The sequence below is a fragment of the Schistocerca piceifrons genome, chromosome 1, assembly GCF_021461385.2.
Source record: "Schistocerca piceifrons isolate TAMUIC-IGC-003096 chromosome 1, iqSchPice1.1, whole genome shotgun sequence".
NCBI lineage: Eukaryota > Metazoa > Arthropoda > Insecta > Orthoptera > Acrididae > Schistocerca > Schistocerca piceifrons.
In genome coordinates, this window is record NC_060138.1 from 438723431 (window position 1) to 438746051 (window position 22621).

Sequence of the window (22621 nt, forward strand, 5' to 3'; positions counted from 1 at the left end):
TTTGTCTATAGATACCGTACCGTCCATGGGACATTAAACTGAAATCTTCCTTCCTCATCTATCGTGCTGAATGTCTCTGTGGTAACGTCGTCTACGAGGCATAGAAAACTGATCGTCATTTGGCTAAGATCTGTGCAGCGTCCTACACTAAAGCTGCTGCTCTTGCGACAGGTGTCCGGAGCTGAACGCGTGCATCAGCGCGGCGCTGTGGTGCGACGGCGCGCGCCACTGCCCGTCCGGCTTCGACGAGGACGACGCCAACTGCGCGTACCAGCTGGCGGTGCCGGCGCTGTACGTGGCGATCGGCGCCGCGGCGCTGGCCGTGCTGCTGCTGCTGGTCAGCGTCACCGTCTGCGTCAAGCTGGCGCAGCGCCGGCGCGCCGCCGAGCGCGACAAGAAGGTGGCGGCGGCGGCGGCGGCGGCGGCCGCCGCGGCGGCGGCGGCGGGCAACGGCGCGCGACAGCTGCAGCACAACGGCGACAGCAAGCGGTTCGCCGAGTCGCTCTTCCTCGACGCCAAGGACTCCCTGTGTTGACAAAACGTCGTTGCCATGGAGACAACCGTGTGACGCCCGACCGTCTCCAGGCAATGCTCGCCCCGCCACAAGAGGAAGGGCAGCCGCGCGCCGCGGGTGCGCTTCGCCGAGTCGCCGCCGGCGCCACGCCTGTTCCCCGCGGCCGAGCGGCAGGTGCTCTTCTACTGAACCCCAGGGCGTCGCCTCGCACACACGTGTGTGTGTGTGTACAGTCCCTCACAAACGGCCAGTAACGTATCCCGAGACTGACATTCACCGAGTTTAAAGCGTACGCTAACCGTATTTACTTGCAAAAACAGCGCGACAGTGCGGTGTTTGTCGCGATTGCGCACGTGAGCTGTTTTAACGGACGAATACTTACAGCTGGCTGTGCAGCCTATCTGGTATTCCATGAACGGTCATAAGAAACAGTTCTGCTTCCCGATACCGGTGGAATCGTGACACAGCGAGTGTGTAAGAAGTGGCATGGCAGTCAGTGATCCTAGAAGAGTAATTCCCGTAACGCGAGAAAAAAATAAATTCTCCGGTTGTATACGATGTGAACCCAAACTGCACCGGCAAAATTCCGGAGGTTGTTATGGGATGTTACTTGAGTATTGCGGTATAAGGGATCCGACGTGTCCGGTGAATCGTAATTGTCTGTAAACTGAAAAGAGAGAGGTAATTCCCCTCTCTCTCTATCCAGCAACGTCACAAGGAACAGCTCCAGACTCTTTCTCAATGTTATATCGGCCTTTCCGCAGCGCGGTTTTTGAATCAGTGGCTACGCACTGCTTTGACGTGCTGGCGATGCTTTATTGTCCACTAAATGTGCTAACTATGCGTGCAACATAGTAACTAGAAACTAATATAATGAGCGCCAAAAACGCGCGTCAGCCGAATCTCCGTAAATCAACCTAGGCTACATTGCACTACTTGACAGAAAAATGGTTCTTTTTTTTATTTTTTTATTTCAGTTCGGGCCCATACAACCATTGCAACAGTGAAAAGTCGATGCGACTGTGGTTAATACGATTTTCGTGTCAGTAATGATGACACGAATGTGAGGACAACACAACGCTCAGTCCCGGAGTGGAAAAGTTCTGCGACCCGGCCGGAAAAACAAATTCTTAGTCATAGTGTATGAAAGGCAAGGCGTTCTACCAGGAAATGCCACTTCCCCAACCACAACTGCCGCTTCTACTTCAGTTTACATTCAAACTATACGCAGTAATTGCATTTTGTTTGATTTATTATTACCTTATACCCTTGTGTCTATACTGCACGGAAAAATAGACGCATAACGGTGCAAATGTCGTCGCTATGTCTACGAGCAAACTTCTCCCATTCCCTCTTGGTACACGCTGTTGAAAACAGTAATTCCCACATTACTCTTCGCCCTCAACTTGCTTTCAATACTGCGCGCGTCTGTCTCGGCGCGCTAGCTACACGTTTTTCTTCGTTTCCCAGAGCAGAAAAAATTGGCTACCTGACTGGGAATCCAACCCGAGCCTTTTCGGATAGCAATTCGTCGCTCATATCTTGCAGTTCCCGAAGAGTACCAGCTGTACGCTAACAGTGGTGCACACCAATGAGGGTAAGTTTTCTGGTGAAGTTGGCCTATGTCCACCCCGCGGGTTGCTTCAAGGCGGTGGAAGAGCTGAACTGTTCCCACGGCAAAGGCAAGTAGGCAAACATCGCAACACTTTTGCATCAGTACATAGGCATTTGTGTAACGTGTCGTGCATTTTGGCTTCCACATTATTGTGAGGACTGTCACAGGAACAAATGCAGTTTGAGTAACAAATCAATCGTAATTACATTTTTACTGTCCGCCTAGATAGCTGAGGTATCATATTTTGCCGGCACCGTAGCTCAGCGTGTTCTGTCAGAGGGTTAGCTGCTCTCTGTAATAAAAAAACTGTGTTCACGGATGAACGATGAACTTGACCAAGCGTCATGGGAAGTTAGCCCCGAACAAATAGAACGAACAATCACGAACAAGATGAGGAAAAAAAGTGGTTAGCGTGTCGGAATCCCATGCCAAGGGCACCGGGTTCGATTCCCTGCTGGGCTGGAGATTTTTCCCCACTCTGGGACTGGGTGTTGTGTTGTCTTCATCATCATTTCACCCCATCGACGCGCAAGTCGCCGAAGTCGCGTCAACTAAATAGACTTGCACCAGGCGACGAGTCTACCCGACGGGAGGCCCTAGCCACAAGACATTTCATTTCATTTTTTTCATTTTTACTGTGTAAAAAGCCTCCGCAGGCCACCGTTCGAGAAACCTGAAATTCAGAAAATGTCCCTGAACAACCTCCGAAATTCTGTTGGTGACCTTCGGACTTAGAATGTATTTTGTGAAATGCTTGATCTCATTCGTTATAAGGTACCAACGTTAGATGGCCTGGAAGCAAATAACACCACCAGTGGCAGCTGTATTTTGTGTATCTCCACAACGCTAGGCTCGTAACCAATTGAAATTGACCCTGGGCTGAAACGGGACGTGTCATTTGAAAGTAAAATAGCAACTGCTGCTATTGCTTATTTTCAGTTATTATTACAGTTGCCGACAGTGGACCACAATGTTCGATATGCTGGACAAAAGAAGATGAGGTGTGCACGGGAACCTCAAATTTTGGTAACTACTTCAGAAAGTTACTTGCTGTAGAAATGATTCTGGAGACACTATTTGTAAAAACTGAACGTCGGCATAAAAACTAATTTTAATAAGGAATTTCACTAAGTCTCCGAATGTTGCAAAAAATCCAATTGCTAAACCATTACAAGTTTCAGGTCATAAAATGACTATGCTACATAAAGGATGTTGTGAAGAAATATTTAACATTTTTTTCGGCCGTGTGCTATTAGACGTTAAATAAGGCATTTGAATAAGTGGCGTTCATGTTTTACTAACAACCTCCGAGCACATTCTCTGCAATTCTTAAACTATGTCCCTAGATCACTGTGCTCTTGACAATCGAGTATATTTTATTCCGAGTATAAACGTTGCACAAGATAACTGGATATGCGAGGTTGTTACATGATGAAGAGACGTCAATTACAACATCAGATTCCTAGGCAAAGAGTACTTACAACGGAAGACAACTGACTTTATAAACTGATGAAGCTGAAATACTACTCAGTACTTCTCAGTGAATGTCCTATAAAGAGCAAGTTGAAAGTAGTAACAATAAGACGTATTTTCATGGGAATGATACGTTATCTTTCTTGACTGAGATGTATTACTTATTTTCTGGTGCTATGCAACCCATATATATTACCTCAAAACATATTTGTGTAATGGAGGTGACTATTTCATCAGTGTTGGAACGTGGAAGGACTGAAGACGAAGCTAAGGTGAAATGAATCCGGTGCAGAAGTCAAGGTCATGTAGACCATAAGACTGCTGTTAATTTATTTTGTGATCTAGGGGGGATCTGTAAATTGGTTTCTGTTATCTTTCAACTGACAACTCAATGTCGCTTGTGATGCTATGAGTGCATATTTTATACGGATGCGTTTTGTGAGACTGCAATGAAATGTGTTGAGTATTATTTCGTCTAAACAACATGAACAAATGTGAAAGATGTATGCCGATATATAAATAAAAAATAAGTTTGTGTATTCTGTGTTCAAATATATTTCTTAAGTTATGTAAGACGACGCATTTTTTATAATTTATGATTTCTTACATTTACTAGGCCGCTATTTTAAGAATGAATAACCATATTGCCCCATATAATACATTTCTCACATATTTATTGCTCTATCCAGTACATTTTCATCAGGCATTATTTCCATTATTCTTCTAAATCCAATGATCCAGACAACGCCCTTAGGCAGCCCTGGCACAATGAACAGGCAGTCAAGCTTTTCTACCTGTCGTTACTGGGATACAGACTATTCTTTACTCATTTAAGTTGTTGGACAGTTATACATGCAGAATACTTCGAAATACACTAAGAGTTAAGTCTTAATTTTTTATAACCTCTTATGGTCTTATTTATAATAGAATGTAACCTAAAATTTCACATATGTATATATATATATATATATATATATATATATATATTTTTTTTCTCGAAGTATTAAAGGAACATAGCTTTGGTCGACTCCCTTACTCCAATGAGCAATAATTGACGTATAGGTAAGTTACCACACTATACCTTTATCTTTCTATCTTTCACAAATTAAGTACACAATGGAACATCAGTACGTCTTCGCTCAATTATATAACAAGAACTGAAATGTCCAACAAGTGTTGAAAACAAAGCGGAAACAGTCTTCGAGACTATCAGTATTGAGTAATAGGAAGACGATACGTAGCTCGCGATCTGTGAGTAGTAACACTGAACAATAACTGCATCTAGGAGGCACACGAAGAAAGTCAAGTTATATTTCTTTTCTTTCCTATTAGTCTACAACTGTTATGTACAAATCATTTTGTATGCCTGCCACCAATTATCGCAACTTCTCTCCTTCCTTGTTTGTGTCGGTGCTGACTCCCACAGTTGCCGACACAACACCAGCAAAGTACTATTCTTTGCTTCCGAGTTACAATTACCCAAACCGCAAATAAATATACTTTAACAATTGTAATACATCACACTATTAGCTCAGTGTGCCCATTATTACACAATTTCCTACGTCGATCATTCAGTATATCCACAGTGTACCACATTTCTACACCAAACAACAGTCACAGAACTCTACTATAAAATGATCCTACAGAAGTAGAGCACACAAAAACAAATTTTGGTAACTGCTCCGACCAGTATCCAGTCGCTCTTTGCAGTCACAACTCATTAACCAGAGGCTGATCTCTGCACAGTTCTGTGCTACTTCGAACGAAATATTCTCACATTTTGCTTTCTCCCACTCCGCGCTGTCTAAAACCAAATCTCCCTCTTATCCCCGCTATGTTCCACGTTAACCTTCTACTACGAATTCACAGACGTAATTCGCAGTAACCATCTTTTGGTTATGCCGAGTAAGTCACTACTTTTACCAAAAGAACTAATTCACTGCACACTGTGAGCGCTACCATTCCATTGTGGCTAGAACCAATATAATTAGCAGTACGTCCTCTTCACTGAAAATATTAAGTATAGCCAGGCTCCTCTGCATTGAATCTCACTGAGAATAGCTCATCCACGATTGACTTAGTCGTCCTCGAAACCATTTAGGAACCATTTACCAAACAAATTCCGAGCTATACAATTTGTTTTAACAATTAATTCAATTTTTATTGATTGGCGACTCCATGGAGTGTTCTGTGCACCACGACCAGATAATGGATATAATTGGAAGGAGAAACAGCATTGGTTGTATTTTTTTTGTTTTATTATCCGCAAAATCGATTTTCGGTCGCTTAGTGACCATCCTCAGTGCTAGAAGTTAAAAATTTCACATAACGATCAGAGAGTATAAAACAGAAAATTACAACTATACCTGCATATGAACATAACAGTTGGTGGAACATACCTGTAATATACAATTAAAATTGGTAGGCACTGGGATCAACAAGCTTAGAGCGATCACATAAACTGAGGCCGCTGTTTACATGCACCTGTTCAGCAGACCTCGGTGTCACAGGGCTTGGAACGCCCTCTATGTGACATGTGTGACGTGAAGACTTAATATTACTGGTTTTGCAAGATATTAACACAAAATAATTCTTGTGCATTTGTGAATCATGAAGTAATTCAAATTTAAAATGTACGTAAAACACTTAGCAGACGAAGAGGGAAGGAGACATCTAAAATACATTGGCGTATTGTTTTTATAAAAACAAAGTTTCAAAACATAAAACAGATCGATAATAAGTTGTCAGAGTGCAGGACTCTGACTTCTAGCACTGAGGATAGTCACTAAGTGACCGAAAATCGATTTTGCGGATAATAAAACAAAAAAATACGACCAATGCTGTTTCTCCTTCCAATCACATAAATTCCGTTTTTAGATGGAAGTCGTCTCTTTTTCTCGTCACCGGCTGCTACCAACGTAGTCTCTGCAACTCGACTTACACTCTAACATAATGTTTGGAGAAAACATATAAGCAACATATAACAATAGCATCAAAATCCCATTCAACACATTTTATGTGAAATCCGCCCACTGTAACAATACGACGAAACAGGCTACCGTAACGGCTCTTCAAATTAACTGTTTGCTCGATTTCACCCTCCACCAAACATATGGAGCGTACACTGGCATTCTTTCCGCCCCGTACGCTATTGTCTTGAGGAGCTCTTCTAGCATTGGAGCTCCCTCTACACTTGTTCGGACTGGGCAGCCGCGCTGACCCAGAAGTATTAACAACAGTGGGTGGCTCCTCGCACCTCTTGCCAGGGCGTATAGGGCCAGCCGTGCTGCCTGTTTCCTCTTTCTCCTTTCATCCAGTGACACGGGAATCCATCTCGGCCCGCTATTCACTGTCGACTGTACGTTGCGTATCAGTAGTCGTAACGAGGATGGGTTTACCAAGGGACTCCAGTGGCACCACAGCTCCTCAGTAACGTCGTGATGTCGCTGCAGCTTTGAGCAGTGGCCCGAAGCCTGTCGACCGTGGCCAACGCTGCCTCCAGTTCTTTACGTCCTAACATTTGACTGATTCTCTGGACAGTGCAGCGCACTCCGGAGGTATCTGAACGTGAGGGACAGTGGTCAGTGGGCCACCCCTCCAAGGGCACCTAACGGTACACACGCCGCGGCGAGGGAGAGATTTGGCACTGGTGAATGGGCTGTCAGCCGCGCGGCTGTCCTTAGCTCGTGGCCGCGCGGTTGTTAACTTACCTGTGAATGAAAGTTCATTACAGTCTGAATCGATTCGAACCACTATACAGTCTTCTTCTTCCGGTACATCTACGTTTTCGTCTGCAGAAGCTAACATTTTGGTCCTCTGGGCCGGATTGTGATGGATTCGACGAAGTAACGCGCAGCGACAGCCATCCATCGGCGGAACGGCAGCGACGAGCTTCGACGGAGCAAGACGGATGCGCAGCCTGCAGCGCCAAGACGACGCATCTGAAAATGAAGCACCAGGTCTGACTATCCTGCATCCTGTAATTCCCACTCATTGCTGTTTTTGCTGTTGCCTGCCGCCGCTAGTTTTCCTTGATGGACGAAATATTAAGAAAGTTGTAACCACACGTTCGGTGGCGAAAGCAAGCTTCACACGGTTATTAAGGCTTGCAAGCGAATTCAATGTAACAGGTAAATCGGACACTTTGCACATTACTATGAGGCTAGAACAGTTGAAAAAGATGGTGGAAAAGCATGAGGACGCGCAGTCACAGCGCGCATTCTTTGATGATATACAGAGTCATGCTGAGGACAGAGAAACTTCCGAAAACATGGCCTTCGAGGTTTCGAAGAAAATGAAAGCGATTCAGGTGAATCACGCAAACGCAGTTGACAAGGTTGCGTCAGATGCTGGGTCTGCCTTCTCTGTATCAAAACAGAGCATCAAGCCGCCCACCATAAAACTGCCATCGTTTAACGGTGACGTAACGCAATTTTGCCATTTCCCCAACATTTTTGTGAGTCTCGAATCCTGCCTGGGGCATGGATGTGTGTGATGTCCTTAGGTTAGTTAGGTTTAATTAGTTCTAAGTTCTAGGCGACTGATGACCTCAGAAGTTAAGTCGCATAGTGCTCAGAGCCATTTGAACCATTTGTGAGTCTCGTCCTAAACAATGAGGAACTAGAGGACTTTGCTAAGTACCATCATTTGTTGATTTCATTAAAAGGTGAAGCACACAATGTAACTGCCCTTCTCCCTGTGACTAATACCAACGTTAAGGTAGCCTTTCATTTGGTCTGTAATAGATACAATAATGCTCGACTGATTGCATCAGCACACTTTAACAAACTGATAACGCTACCGGCAATGATAAAGCCTTGTTAAAGTGAACTTCGTGCACTACTGAACGAGGCTTTAAGCAATGTGCAAGGGCTGATGGCATTGTAGCTAGCTGTCTCTTTGCAAGACATAATTGCGTCACAGCTCCTTATAGAACGGACCACAACGGTCACAGCACAACTGTTAATAAACATCAGAATGCGTCCAACACCAAACAGTTTGGGCATTCGAAATAGACATACGTTGCTACAAGTACTGCATGTGTTACGTGCTACTAGCCTCACGCGCTGCACAAGTACAGCAAATTCAAACAAGCCACGGCAGTGAATGCAAGGGTGTTGTGACGTGCAACAACTTGTGCTACAACAGTCCGAAGAATGATCACAGGGCTTCTCAATGCAACTCCAGTACCTGTCATACCTGTGGTAAACGACACCACACGTTATTACATGCACAATCACAACGGACAGAAGATGCGCAAAGGAAGGAATGCACAGGTGACATGCAACACGAGCACAATGTCAAACATCAGTCAACAACATCGAGCTATTTTTCACTGAAGGTGATTCGAGGCAAACGAGCACTCCTTGCGACAGCGATAATAAGGTTGCAAGACATCAATGGAAAATAGCAGACTTTTCGTGCTCTATTAGATGCTGGGTCGCAGTCATGCTTTATACCCGAAACATGTGCACAACGCCTCAGAGTTCAAAGATGGCACAGCAGAGTGCCGATTCAAGGAATAGGTGCAACCCGCTCAGAAACAAAACACCACGTCTGTATACTAGTGGGCTCCTGTGTAAGCAACTTTATGTCATCTCTCGAATGCTTAGTCTTCCCAAAGATAACTGACACGTTGCCTGAACTAATAATTGATCGCAGTATATGACACTTGCTTAATGTACAACTCGCTGATCCAAAGTTTTGGTCCCCTGAAAAGATCGATGTGTTGCTAGGAGCAGAATTTTGTACATGCATTCATAAATCAAGGACTATCTCTATAGGAACTGATCACCCTGTGCTTCACGAGACAGAGCTAGGTTGGGTCATATCTGGTCAGTATCAAACGGCACAGCACAACATTTCGTCACGGCTTCCGGTCGTATCGTGCTTTGTAAAAACGAACACTGATGTTCAAACACTCTTTAAGAAATTCTGGGAGATAGAAGAATTAAATCGTGATGTAATGACGAAAGAAGAGGAACAATGTGAATCACACTTTGTGCGACACACAGCGAAAAATTCCACAGGCAGATTCGTTGTCCATCTTCTGTTTCGCGAAGAGCCAAGTAAATTCGGCGAATCTTTCAACACTCCAGCAAAACGCTTCTCTCAGGTTGAACAGAAACTGGCGAGAAATCCGAAGCTTAAAGAAAGCTACACACAGTTTATGAGGGAATATGAAGACTTATGACATATTGGAACCAGTAGCTACACCTGCTGCAATTTCATACTACACTCCTGGAAATGGAAAAAGAACACATTGACACCGGTGTGTCAGACCCACCATACTTGCTCCGGACACTGCGAGAGGGCTGTACAAGCAATGATCACATGCACGGCACAGCGGACACACCAGGAACCGCGGTGTTGGCCGTCGAATGGCGCTAGCTGCGCAGCATTTGTGCACCGCCGCCGTCAGTGTCAGCCAGTTTGCCGTGGCATACGGAGCTCCATCGCAGTCTTTAACACTGGTAGCATGCCGTGACAGCGTGGACGTGAACCGTATGTGCAGTTGACGGACTTTGAGCGAGGGCGTATAGTGGGCATGCGGGAGGCCGGGTGGACGTACCGCCGAATTGCTCAACACGTGGGGCGTGAGGTCTCCACAGTACATCGATGTTGTCGCCAGTGGTCGGCGGAAGGTGCACGTGCCCGTCGACCTGGGACCGGAACGCAGCGACGCACGGATGCACGCCAAGACCGTAGGATCCTACGCAGTGCCGTAGGGGACCGCACCGCCACTTCCCAACAAATTAGGGACACTGTTGCTCCTGGGGTATCGGCGAGGACCATTCGCAACCGTCTCCATGAAGCTGGGCTACGGTCCCGCACACCGTTAGGCCGTCTTCCGCTCACGCCCCAACATCGTGCAGCCCGCCTCCAGTGGTGTCGCGACAGGCGTGAATGGAGGGACGAATGGAGACGTGTCGTCTTCAGCGATGAGAGTCGCTTCTGCCTTGGTGCCAATGATGGTCGTATGCGTGTTTGGCGCCGTGCAGGTGAGCGCCACAATCAGGACTGCATACGACCGAGGCACACAGGGCCAACACCCGGCATCATGGTGTGGGGAGCGATCTCCTACACTGGCCGTACACCACTGGTGATCGTCGAGGGGACACTGAATAGTGCACGGTACATCCAAACCGTCATCGAACCCATCGTTCTACCATTCCTAGACCGGCAAGGGAACTTGCTGTTCCAACAGGACAATGCACGTCCGCATGTATCCCGTGCCACCCAACGTGCTCTAGAAGGTGTAAGTCAACTACCCTGGCCAGCAAGATCTCCGGATCTGTCCCCCATTGAGCATGTTTGGGACTGGATGAAGCGTCGTCTCACGCGGTCTGCACGTCCAGCACGAACGCTGGTCCAACTGAGGCGCCAGGTGAAAATGGCATGGCAAGCCGTTCCACAGGACTACATCCAGCATCTCTACGATCGTCTCCATGGGAGAATAGCAGCCTGCATTGCTGCGAAAGGTGGATATACACTGTACTAGTGCCGACATTGTGCATGCTCTGTTGCCTGTGTCTATGTGCCTGTGGTTCTGTCAGTGTGATCATGTGATGTATCTGACCCCAGGAATGTGTCAATAAAGTTTCCCCTTCCTGGGACAATGAGTTCACGGTGTTCTTATTTCAATTTCCAGGAGTGTACATGCCACACCATGCAGTTCTTAAGGAAGCCAGATCGACTACTACCAAAACACGAGTAGTTTTTGATTATTCGGTCAAAACAAGCTCTAATTTGTCGCTAAACGGTTTGGTAATAGTCGGACCAACGATTCAAAAAGATTTGTGCTTCGTAATATTACGCTTCCACATGCATCACATTGCCATCACAGCTGACATAGAGAAGATGTATCGACTAGTTCTGGTAGCGGATGAAAATCTCGCCTACCAACGAATACTGCGGGGGAGTGACCCATCTGCACCACTGCAGGAATATCAGTTTAAGTCAGTCACATACGGAATGGCCTGTGTACGTTTTCTTGCGGTACGATGTCTGTTGCAATTAGCTCATGAAGAGGGCAGATGCAACAAGGCAGCAAACAGTCTTGCTAATGACTTCTATGCGGTCGGTTGTCTCTCAGATGGCGATACAGTAGAGGCTGCAATCAAGGTCCAGCAAGATCTCACGAAGCTTTTGAAGAAAGGTGTTTTCTCATTACGGAAGTGGTCCAGTAGCAGTGTGGAATTCCTAGAAAATACCCCTCAGAGTTAAGAGAGACACGAGTACCCTTACAGGTTGATAACGACGAGGATATTAAAACGTTAGGCTTCCTATGGCATCCAGTTGCTGATCATTTCCAAATAATGAACAATGTCAAGCCAGCATGTAAGGTCTACAGCTTCACAAAACGCATTGTACTGGCTCTCACGTCATGGATTGTTAATCCTCTGGCATTAATCAGTCGCATTGTTGTCACATTCAAAATTCTTTTGCAACATCTGTGTCAGCTTCAGGTAACATAGGACGAAGCCTTGCCTCAATAGCTGAATTGCATGCGGCAGACACTATACAGAGATGTTCGTATAGTAGATAATATTCGTAGGAAAACTTGTCAGCATTCAACTGCACGGATTCTACGACGCTTCAGAGAAGGCCTATGGCTGTCCTATATATGCACGCTCAACTAATCATCATGGACTCACATGTGTGAAATTATTAAGCTCCAAAAAACGAGTTTCTCCATTGAGAAAGTTGTTTTTACCCCGCCTGGAACTCTGTGGTGCTCTCTTACTGTCGCGACTACTACAGCATGTAGTTCGCTCGCTGCGTAAAGGCACAGAACGAACTTACTTGTGTACTGACTCATCCATCGTACTGGCATGGCTCGCAACTCCACCCACGCGGTGAAAGGCATTTGTGGGGAACTGTGTCGCTGACATACAGGAAAATACAACAGCCGCGGTATGGAATCATTTATCTACAATGGAAAACCCAGCTGATTTGACTTCTCGAAGTGTATCTCCTGCAGATCTGCAAGAAAACAGCCTGTGGTGGGAAGGACAAGCTTGGCTTAAGGAAGATATCACTTCATGGCCTGTGATAGATACCTCCTGGGGCCCAGGAGCTGCCGGAAGAAAGGGCTAAAGTCCTCTGTCACATCAGCAGAGCAATTCAAGACGGTATCATCTGTCAATTCTCAAAGTTGTCACGATTACAGCGGATAATGACATACCGTCTTAGATTCATTAAAAACTGCAGGACTGCAAAGTGAATGAGACTAACTGCTGAGCTGTCTCACAGTGAACTGCCGGACGCTTTGCTACAGCACAAGAAGATAGAAACGCAACGGAAATCTACCAGTTGAAGACCGCAAGGCTAGTGGATAAAAACAGCAAGCTCAAATCACTGCATTCTATCCTCGATGACATAAGATTGCTACAGGTTGTAGGCAGGCTAAAAAATGCTGAACTGTCATATGAGGAGAAGCATCAACTCGTACTGCCACCTAACCATTATCTCACACAACTAATGGTGGAAAGTGAACATTGTCGTTTATCCCATGCTGAATGTCAACTGTTGTCTCTCAGAAAACAATACTGGATACCTAACGGACGAAATGCAATCCGGCGTGTTCTGCATCAGTGCGTGACTTGTCAGCGATTAAAGGCGAACCCTGCACAACAGCTCATGGGAGACCTGCCACGCCCACGCGTAGAAGCTGTGAGGCCATTCATCAATTGTGGAATTGATTACAGAGGACCGTTCTATGTGAAAACCGGCTCACGGAGATCCGTTTTAAAGGAAAAGTGCTACGTTGCCCTGTTTGTACGCTTGGCTACAAGAGCAGTTGTCGAGAGAATTTGATATTTCACTATATTCTCTGTCTTATGACGCGTGTGCGAATGGGAATGTGGTCAAGAGTCAACGGAGTGGAAACCTTCTTCGTTTTCGTTAGAAGCTGATAGTGTCCAAACGTCTACTACGCACATGCTTATAAATGTATTGTGTAACGGTTCATCTACATCCGATCTTGACAAACATAATAAATTACACATAATTTTGCATATCAGAAACTGTTGTTGTTGTTGTTGTTGTTGTTGTGGTCTTCAGTCCTGAGACTGGTTTGATGCAGCTCTCCATGCTACTCTGTCCTGTGCAAGCTGTTTCATCTCCCAGTACCTACTGCAACCTACATCCTTCTGAATCTGCTTAGTGTATTCATCTCTTGGTCTCCCTCTACGATTTTTACCCTCCACGCTGCCCTCCAATACTAAATTGGTGATCTCTTGATGCCTCAGAACATGTCCTACCAACCGATCCCTTCTTCTGGTCAAGTTGTGCCACAAACTTATCTTCTCCCCAATCCTATTCAATACTTCCTCATTGGTTATGTGATCTACCCATCTAATCTTCAGCATTCTTCTGTAGCACCACATTTGGAAAGCTTCTATTCTCTTCTTGTCCAAACTATTTATCGTCCATGTTTCACTTCCATACATGGCTACACTCCATACGAATACTTTCAGAAATGACTTCCTGACACTTAAATCTATACTGGATGTTAACAAATTTCTCTTCTTCAGAAACGCTTTCCTTGCCATTGCCAGCCTACATTTTATATCCTCTCTACTTCGACCATCATCAGTTATTTTGCTCCCCAAATAGCAAAACTCCTTTACTACTTTAAGTGCCTCATTTCCTAATCTAATTCCCTCAGCATCACCCGACTTAATTAGACTACATTCCATTATCCTTGTTTTGCTTTTGTTGATGTTCATCTTATATCCTCCTTTCAAGACACTGTCCATTCCATTCAACTGCTCTTCCAAGTCATTTGCTGTCTCTGACAGAATTACAATGTCATCGGCGAACCTCAAAGTTTTTATTTCTTTTCCATGAATTTTAATACCTACTCCGAATTTTTCTTTTGTTTCCTTTACTGCTTGCTCAATATACAGATTGAACAACATCGGGGAGAGGCTACAACCCTGTCTTACTCCCTTCCCAACCACTGCTTCCCTTTCATGTCCCTCGACTCTTATAACTGCCATCTGGTTTCTGTACAAATTGTACATGGCCTTTCGCTCCCTGTATTTTACCCCTGCCACCTTTAGAATTTGAAAGAGAGTATTCCAGTCAACATTGTCAAAAGCTTTCTCTAAGTCTACAAATGCTAGAAACGTAGGTTTGCCTTTCCTTAATCTTTCTTCTAAGATAAGTCGTAAGGTCAGTATTGCCTCACGTGTTCCAGTGTTTCTACGGAATCCAAACTGATCTTCCCCGAGGTTGGCTTCTACTAGTTTTTCCATTCGTCTGTAAAGAATTCGTGTTAGTATTTTGCAGCTGTGACTTATTAAGCTGATAGTTCGGTAATTTTCACATCTGTCAACACCTGCTTTCTTTGGGATTGGAATTATTATATTCTTCTTGAAGTCTGAGGGTACTTCGCCTGTTTCATAGATCTTGCTCACCAGATGGTAGAGTTTTGTCAGGACTGGCTCTCCCACGGTCGTCAGTAGTTCCAATGGAATATTGTCTACTCCGGGGGCCTTGTTTCGACTCAGGTCTTTCAGTGCTCTGTCAAACTCTTCACGCAGTATCAAATCTCCCATTTCGTCTTCATCTACATCCTCTTCCATTTCCATAATATCGTCCTGAAGTACATCGCCCTTGTATAGACCATCTATATACTCCTTCCACCTTTCTGCTTTCCCTTCTTTGCTTAGAACTAGGCTTCCGTCTAAGCTCTTGATATTCATACAAGTCGTTCTCTTATCTCCAAAGGTCTCTTTAGTTTTCCTGTAGGTGGTGTCTATCTTACCCCTAGTGAGATAGGCCTCTACGTCCTTACATTTGTCCTCTAGCCATCCCTGCTTAGCCATTTTGCACTTCCTGTCGATCTCATTTTTGAGACGTTTGTATTCCTTTTTGCCTGTTTCACTTACTGCATTTTTATATTTTCTCCTTTCATCAATTAAATTCAATATTTCTTCTGTTACCCAAGGATTTCTACTAGCCCTCGTCTTTTTACCTACTTGATCCTCTGCTGCCTTCACTACTTCATCCCTCAAAGCTACCCATTCTTCTTCTACTGTATTTATTTCCCCCATTCCTGTCAATTGCTCCCTTTTGCTCTCCCTGAATGTCTGTACAACCTCTGGTTCTTTTAGTTTATCCAGGTCCCATCTCCTTAAATTCCCACCTTTTTCCAGTTTCTTCAGTTTTAATCTACAGGTCATAACCAATAGATTGTGGTCAGAGTCCACATCTGCCCCTGGAAATGTCTTACAATTTAAAACCTGGTTCCTAAATCTCTGTCTTACCATTATATAATCTATCTGATACCTTTTAGTATCTCCAGGGTTCTTCCATGTATACAACCTTCTTTCGTGATTCTTAAACCAAGTGTTAGCTATGATTATGTTGTGCTCTGTGCAAAATTCGACCAGGCGGCTTGATTTTGTGTTTATAACCCTGTAGTCACCTGACCAGAAGTCTTGTTCCTCCTGCCACCGAACTTCACTAATTCCCACTATATCTAACTTCAACCTATCCATTTCCCTTTCTAAATTTTCCAACCTACCTGCCCGATTAAGGGATCTGACATTCCACGCTCCGATCCGTAGAACGCCAGTTTTCTTTCTCCTGATAACGACATCCTCTTGAGTAGTCCCCGCCCGGAGATCCGAATGGGGGACTATTTTACCTCCGTAATATTTTACCCAAGAGGACGCCATCATCATGTAATCATACAGTAAAGCTGCATGCCCTCGGGAAAAATTACGGCTGTAGATTCCCCTTGCTTTCAGCCGTTCGCAGTACCAGCACAGCAAGGCCGTTTTGGTTATTGTTACAGGGCCAGATCAGTCAATCATCCAGACTGTTGCCCTTGCAACTACTGAAAGGGCTGCTGCCCCTCATCAGGAACCACACGTTTGTCTGGCCTCTCAACAAATACCCCTCCGTTGTGGTTGCACCTACGGTACGGCTATCTCTATCGCTGAGGCACGCAAGCCTCCCCACCAACAGCAAGGTCCGTGGTTCACAAAATACGACGGTAATAAAGACACACAAAGATATAGTGGCTGCGAGTGGCAGCAGCGATGCTAAAAAGAGACTGTTGTACATTATATCTCTGACTTTGTTAGTCGACTTTTTCTTTGTTTTGTGTTGTCTTCCTAGGGGAGTAGAGACAGGTATATAATGTTGTATGAAAGGGATAGTCTGCCAATGCAATCAGAACTGTCACTTTTCACTTTAATGTTTGGTGTCTACATAGAAATCGTCAAAGACAACAAAATAGGAAAAGGTAATTCACTCTTTTAAAACCCGAACTCTTCACATTGAACGTTATATATGTTTAAGTTTTACCAGCAAGATTTACATCCTGTGGCCAAAATAATTTCAAGAATTATTTCAAGAATCGAATATGTAATAACACGGATCAAAACCAGCGACGAGCGACATTGTCGTGTTTTCTCAAAAGTAACATTCAGTAGCTCGGACGTGGATTTATTCTCGCTACAGCGATTAAGGATCTGCTGCCATTGTCCTTCCCCTCCCGTTTTTCTTTGAGATCCTGCAGAACCATCAATACTATATCGTCGATCACTGCAGTTGTGAAGTCCAGAGCTCGACATCAGAAGAATTCTTCCTCCAGCGAACCTCTATTGCTGGATATACAAAAATAATAATAATTATGATTATTTTCAGAGAATCTTCAAGTTTTTGTTAGGAAAATTCCTGCAATTTATTTCACAAACATTCATAAAATTCTTGTTTTTTTTCATTTTTTCATATGCACATTATTTCGATTAACTTGTGGAAGGGATATTATGTAGTGCATTTGGAGGTAGTTGGTAAGATGACGAATGAAGCGTTCCTGTCGGCTCTCAGAGGATTTGTTTCACGGCGGAGTTGGTGCCAAAACCTGTACAGTGACAATGGGAAAAACTTGGTCGGAGCTAGTCGGGAACTTCGCGAGTCACAAGCTGCTGTGTGCAGTCATTACCAGCAGACACTTTGGCGGAATATGGGAAGCAGGACTGGAGTCCTTCAAGTACCACTTGCGGCGAACGATGGAAACCATATGTCCAACTTTCGAAGACGACAACCATGACTTGCTAGATTGCTTGTTTGAGCTCTCGTTCTCTCACGCCACTGTCTTGTGATCCTACTGATCCCCAAGCCCTCATTCCAGGTCAATTCCTTACTTGAACCGCAATCACAAGTATCCCTCAGCCAGATCTATATAGGTACAGCCAACCTGAGTTTCCTCGTAAGGTGGGAACTACTGCAGCAAGGCTTGCAGATCGTTCGGCGGCGCTGGTCATCTGACTATCTGCATTATCTGCAGCAGTGGGCCAAGTGGACGGTCACTAATCAGAATGTGCAGCCTGGTGCGTTGGACATAGTAAAAGAAGATAACCTGCCACCCTTATGTTGGAAACTGGCCGTCATTGAAGGAGTACACCCTGGGAGCGACGGAATGGTGCGAGTGGCCACTATTCGCACACCGCAATGGGCTTTCAAGGGACCAGTCTGCAAACTATGTTTCTTACCGAGTGACGTGATACAAAGGTTAAAAGTGTATTCGTGATTTTTGTGCGTTTTTATCCTTTTGTCTTGTGTGTACCTTGCAGCTGACTCAGTGTATTTTGTCATTTCTTGTGTCTGAATGTATATTTGTTTATGAGATTGTGCTTTCCAGATACCAGTTACAGACTCTATGAACAGAACACCTGCTTGAAGGACGCAATGCTGTATTTACTTGTTTTATTTCCTATGATTTATCAGGACTTTTGTTACTTGTATTACGCTGGAAAGGAATTAATATTTCTGTGGCGGCCGGTATGTTCGGTCGTTACATTTGACTGAGCCTGTGGACAGTACTGCCCTCTCTGGAAGTATTTATACATAGGGGACAGTGGTCAGTGGGCCACCCCTCCAAGGACCCCTAACGGTGCACTCGTCGCGGCGAGGGAGAGATTTGGCAGTGGTGAATGGGCTGTTGGTCGGGCGGCGTCCTTAGCTCGTGGCCGGGAGCACCACGTAAACGGCAAAAATGTGTATTTTGATTATTAACTTACCTACGAATAATAAGTGATTATCTCAATTCTCGTGTTTCATTACAGTGTGAATGAATTCGAGCCATTATACATCCCAATTCATGGTCCTCCGGTACATTTACGTCTTCGTCTGCGGACGGTAACCCAGCTGTTTATGGACGACGGCAGTCTATTCTCCATGTGTCTGCACGCGACAAGCGCGTAGCTACTATATAAATTCTCAAAAGTATCACGCTTCAGGACAACTTGAAAAGAAACAGACCCCTACAGGGAAGAAAATTACCTGACTGTGGCGCTACTGATGTTGGGATGTAAACAAATACAAAAGAGAAGAATAAACAAATTATTAAATCTGCTCTATAGGTTCCTCACTAAACACTACGACTGCGAGATCACAAGCTCTTAAAACAGAAAAAAATTTCGCTGTTGAATTAAGACATATCAACAGCGGCTTTTCACTAGAAACTCAGCTCACACAAAAATTACTGCAAGAAATAAACACGCGAACTCGAAATGTAAATAAACACCAGGCAATCAAATAAGTACAGAAATATCTCGTGAGTCTTCACTCGGAAGAAGCTGCGGTTATTACCAGACTCAATCTAATAAAATTTTACATACAACTGCAAATGATTGTGCTTCACTTTTCTCTTAATTTTTTACGGCACCAATTTACTAACGCTAAGACAGGTTTGCACAGTGGTATGACATACTACTGCAACACATCAGGTATTTCACAATCTCGCCGACTGTCTTTGAGAAACATTGCCACACACAGGGAAACGTAGTTTACTGAAAGCGTCATTTATTAATACCTACGTGAAATGACTGAAGAAATCTATACAGCTAGATAGAATTCTGATTCACGTCATGAAACGTATCCTATGTCCTTCCTTGTCGGCAGTCCATAATGCTCATGCATCAACAGTGACACCGGTTAGTTGAAACTGGATTAACTGTAACCGATTAAGGAACCAAATACAAGATTGTCCCTCAATCGCGAAACCAGTCTCTGAAGAATGCCGTTGCTAACCAGAACTAGGAGCCTCCTAAAAATGAAGTATGGAAAACACCAGGACAGAGGCGTCGAGAGAATTGCCAAAGCTGAGTATTGGAAGCAATTACAGATAATGTACACAGATGGGCACAGCCGATCCGGCATGCAGAAGATGGGTAGATGGGGGCCCTTGGACTCGCTTGGAGCTAGAGGAACCTGTCTCCACTGACCCGCAGCTGACGTGAGACGAGCGTAAAACGATGATCTAAGGAAAACGCACATCTAAACATGGGAAGGCGAAGATAAGGAAGCAACGTCGTGAAAACAAAAAATCATAAGACTCGAAATCAATTTCCCGAAACAGATGGCTCTGAGCACTATGGGACTTAATTTCTGAGGTCATCAGTCCCCTAGAACTTAAAACTACTTAAATCTAACTAACCTAAGGACATAACACACATCCATGCGCGAGGCAGGATTCGAACCTGCGACCGTAGCGGTCGCGCGGTTCCAGACTGCAGCGCCTAGAACCGTCGGCCACCCCGGCCGGCCCCGAAACAGAAACGAGGCACCTATAATAGTGACAAAAGCGCTGTCATACGGGAACCAGATACTGTTACGTGCAGCAGGCGGTAGTGTGTCCAGAAACTAAGGTAAGCTATTACAGTTAAGAATGCTACCAGAACCACAAATCACAGGGGATCGGATTATGAACCATTTCTGCCCAAACCTTCTTGGGAAACACTATCTGAAAGTGTAGGTTGTGATACAGCCAAAACCTCATACAGTGATGTGACCAATGCCCACAGTCGCTATCACATCGCTTACTCGTAGAATGTTTGTTACTCAAAGTCTCTTTCACGGTACCCTTGGTATCTCACATTCTGAAATCAAAAGTCTCATTGCCATACAATTCAGGATGATGACATACGAAATGTAATGTGAATGTGTCTTGTAGATATGATGAGTGTCTCTTACTGCCCACACTGCTCAAACGCTCCGGATACTCTCTTTCGAAGTACTGACTCATCCTCCATATAGTCATTATCTCGCCACTTCCGAATACCACTTGTTTGGTCCAGTCAGAGAGACAATAAGGGAGCATTGATTCACGTGGGACCAAGAAATGCATGCGTGGCTCGCTGCTTAGCCGAAACCTTAATTTCTGAGGGCCTTGCTTTCTGAGGCCATGATGAAGCTTGTACAAGGATGGACCAAGTGCGCTGAAAAGCAAGGGAACTAATAAATGTCGAGTGACTAGGGCCTCCCGTTGGGTAGACCGTTCGCCGGGTGCAAGTCTTAGGCGACTTGCGCGTCGATGGGGATGAGATGTTGATGATTAGGACAACACAACACCCAGTCCCTGAGCGGAGAAAATCTCCGACCCAGCCGGGAACCGAACCCGGGCCCTTAGGATTGTCATTCTGTCGCACTGACCACTCAGCTGCCGTGGGTGGAAGACAAGGGAACTGTAATGAGAAAGATGTTAATGTACGTCTGTTATTTGTATTGTAATAAAAAGTATAGCTGGAATGGAGATAATTTTTGATTTGCACTCGTACGTCACCGTCCTCAAACTGCTGCTCTTACTGAGCTCAAACAACAGGTAGAACATGTGGGTCCTTAAAGTCATACTTGTAACCTCGCCACAAAATTCTTTCTCCAGTGTAACCTCGCCACAAAATTCTTTCTCCAGTGCAACCTCGCCACAAAATTCTTTCTCCAGTGTAACCTCACCACAAAATTCTTTCACCAGTGTAACCTCAAAACAGAAAAATTCCTAAACTTCTCAACAGTAAAAATTATAATTATGTCGTTCACATTCAGTGTAACGTCCCAACAAAATAATTTCCGTAACCTGGTAATAATACAATGTAACAAACCTCTCAATTAAATTGCCGTTCACTTACAACTTTTCAATAATTGACTGTCAATTTAACCTGGTAAATTTTGGACGTCAGCAGTGCTGCGTCATGGCCCTGAAATATCATTCTGAATAAAAAAAGAGAAGAAATCTTACCTCAATGAAGTCGCCGGATAACGCATATATATCTGCTCTTACAATAAATTTTTTTGGCACAGCCCTGTGCAATGCTGGCCGATATATTTGTCATTTATGAAAGGAAGCAACTGATTTTTCTTTTGCAACAGTCGGGATGATCATGGATTGGAGAAATTAGTAAATTCTTTAAATTGAAATGAATGGTTGTTAAAAGTTACTTTTTATGAGAAAGATTATTATTACGAGATTTTTAATACATTTACATGGGAGTTGAGATAACATTACTACATATGGGCGAGGCTACTTTTTACCTTATATAATAATACTCAGGCTCCGGCATCGCTGCACCGCGACCGGCCCAGCCAACACGATACACCAGACAAGACCAGAGCAGACTGCAGACTAGCAACAACTTACTGCTACAGCTACACAGTTCGTACTGCAGTCAACACTGCTCTCTGGTCGGAGATTCTCTTATACCTTGCATATCGCAGGCAGCACATGAGCAATACATCGAAATTACATCTGCTCGGACCTCTTACATACTTAAAAAAAAAAAAAAAGGTCAGCAAAGCGAGCCACCCACCGGGTAGGCGCACTTCCCGGACTGGGAAGTATGCTGATGGTTGAAATGGCTCTGAGCACTATGGGACTTAACTTCTGAGGTCATCAGTCCCCTAAAACTTAGAACTACTTAAACCTAACTAACCTAAGGACATCACACACACCCATGCCCGAGACAGGATTCGAACCTGCGACTGTAGCGGTCGCGTGGTTCCAGACTGTAGCGCCTAGAGCGGCTCGGCAAGTATGCTGACTTCGGACCGAATCCGCCAGCCGGATTAACGACGAGAGTCGGTGTGCCGGTCAGCCAGGATGTGGTATTTAGGCTGTTACCCACACACCACCAGTGATTCCTATGGTCCGCCCTTAATACAAGTTACGCAAACAGTTAATACACTTCCTCACACTTGTAAACAGAATTTACTCTATATGT

At 44.7% G+C, this 22621-nt stretch overlaps 1 protein-coding gene across 1 annotated transcript in view; it reads left to right on the forward strand.

Moving 5' to 3' along the window:
- LOC124733746 overlaps nt 1-4068 on the forward strand; it is a 194415-nt gene extending 190347 nt beyond the window's left edge. Inside the window, exon 10 of the mRNA XM_047248528.1 lies at nt 172-4068. Coding sequence (XP_047104484.1) covers nt 172-535 — 364 coding nt within the window. The 3' untranslated portion in view covers nt 536-4068. The remainder of the gene's footprint in view (nt 1-171) is intronic.
- Nucleotides 4069-22621: the final 18553 nt, after the last annotated feature.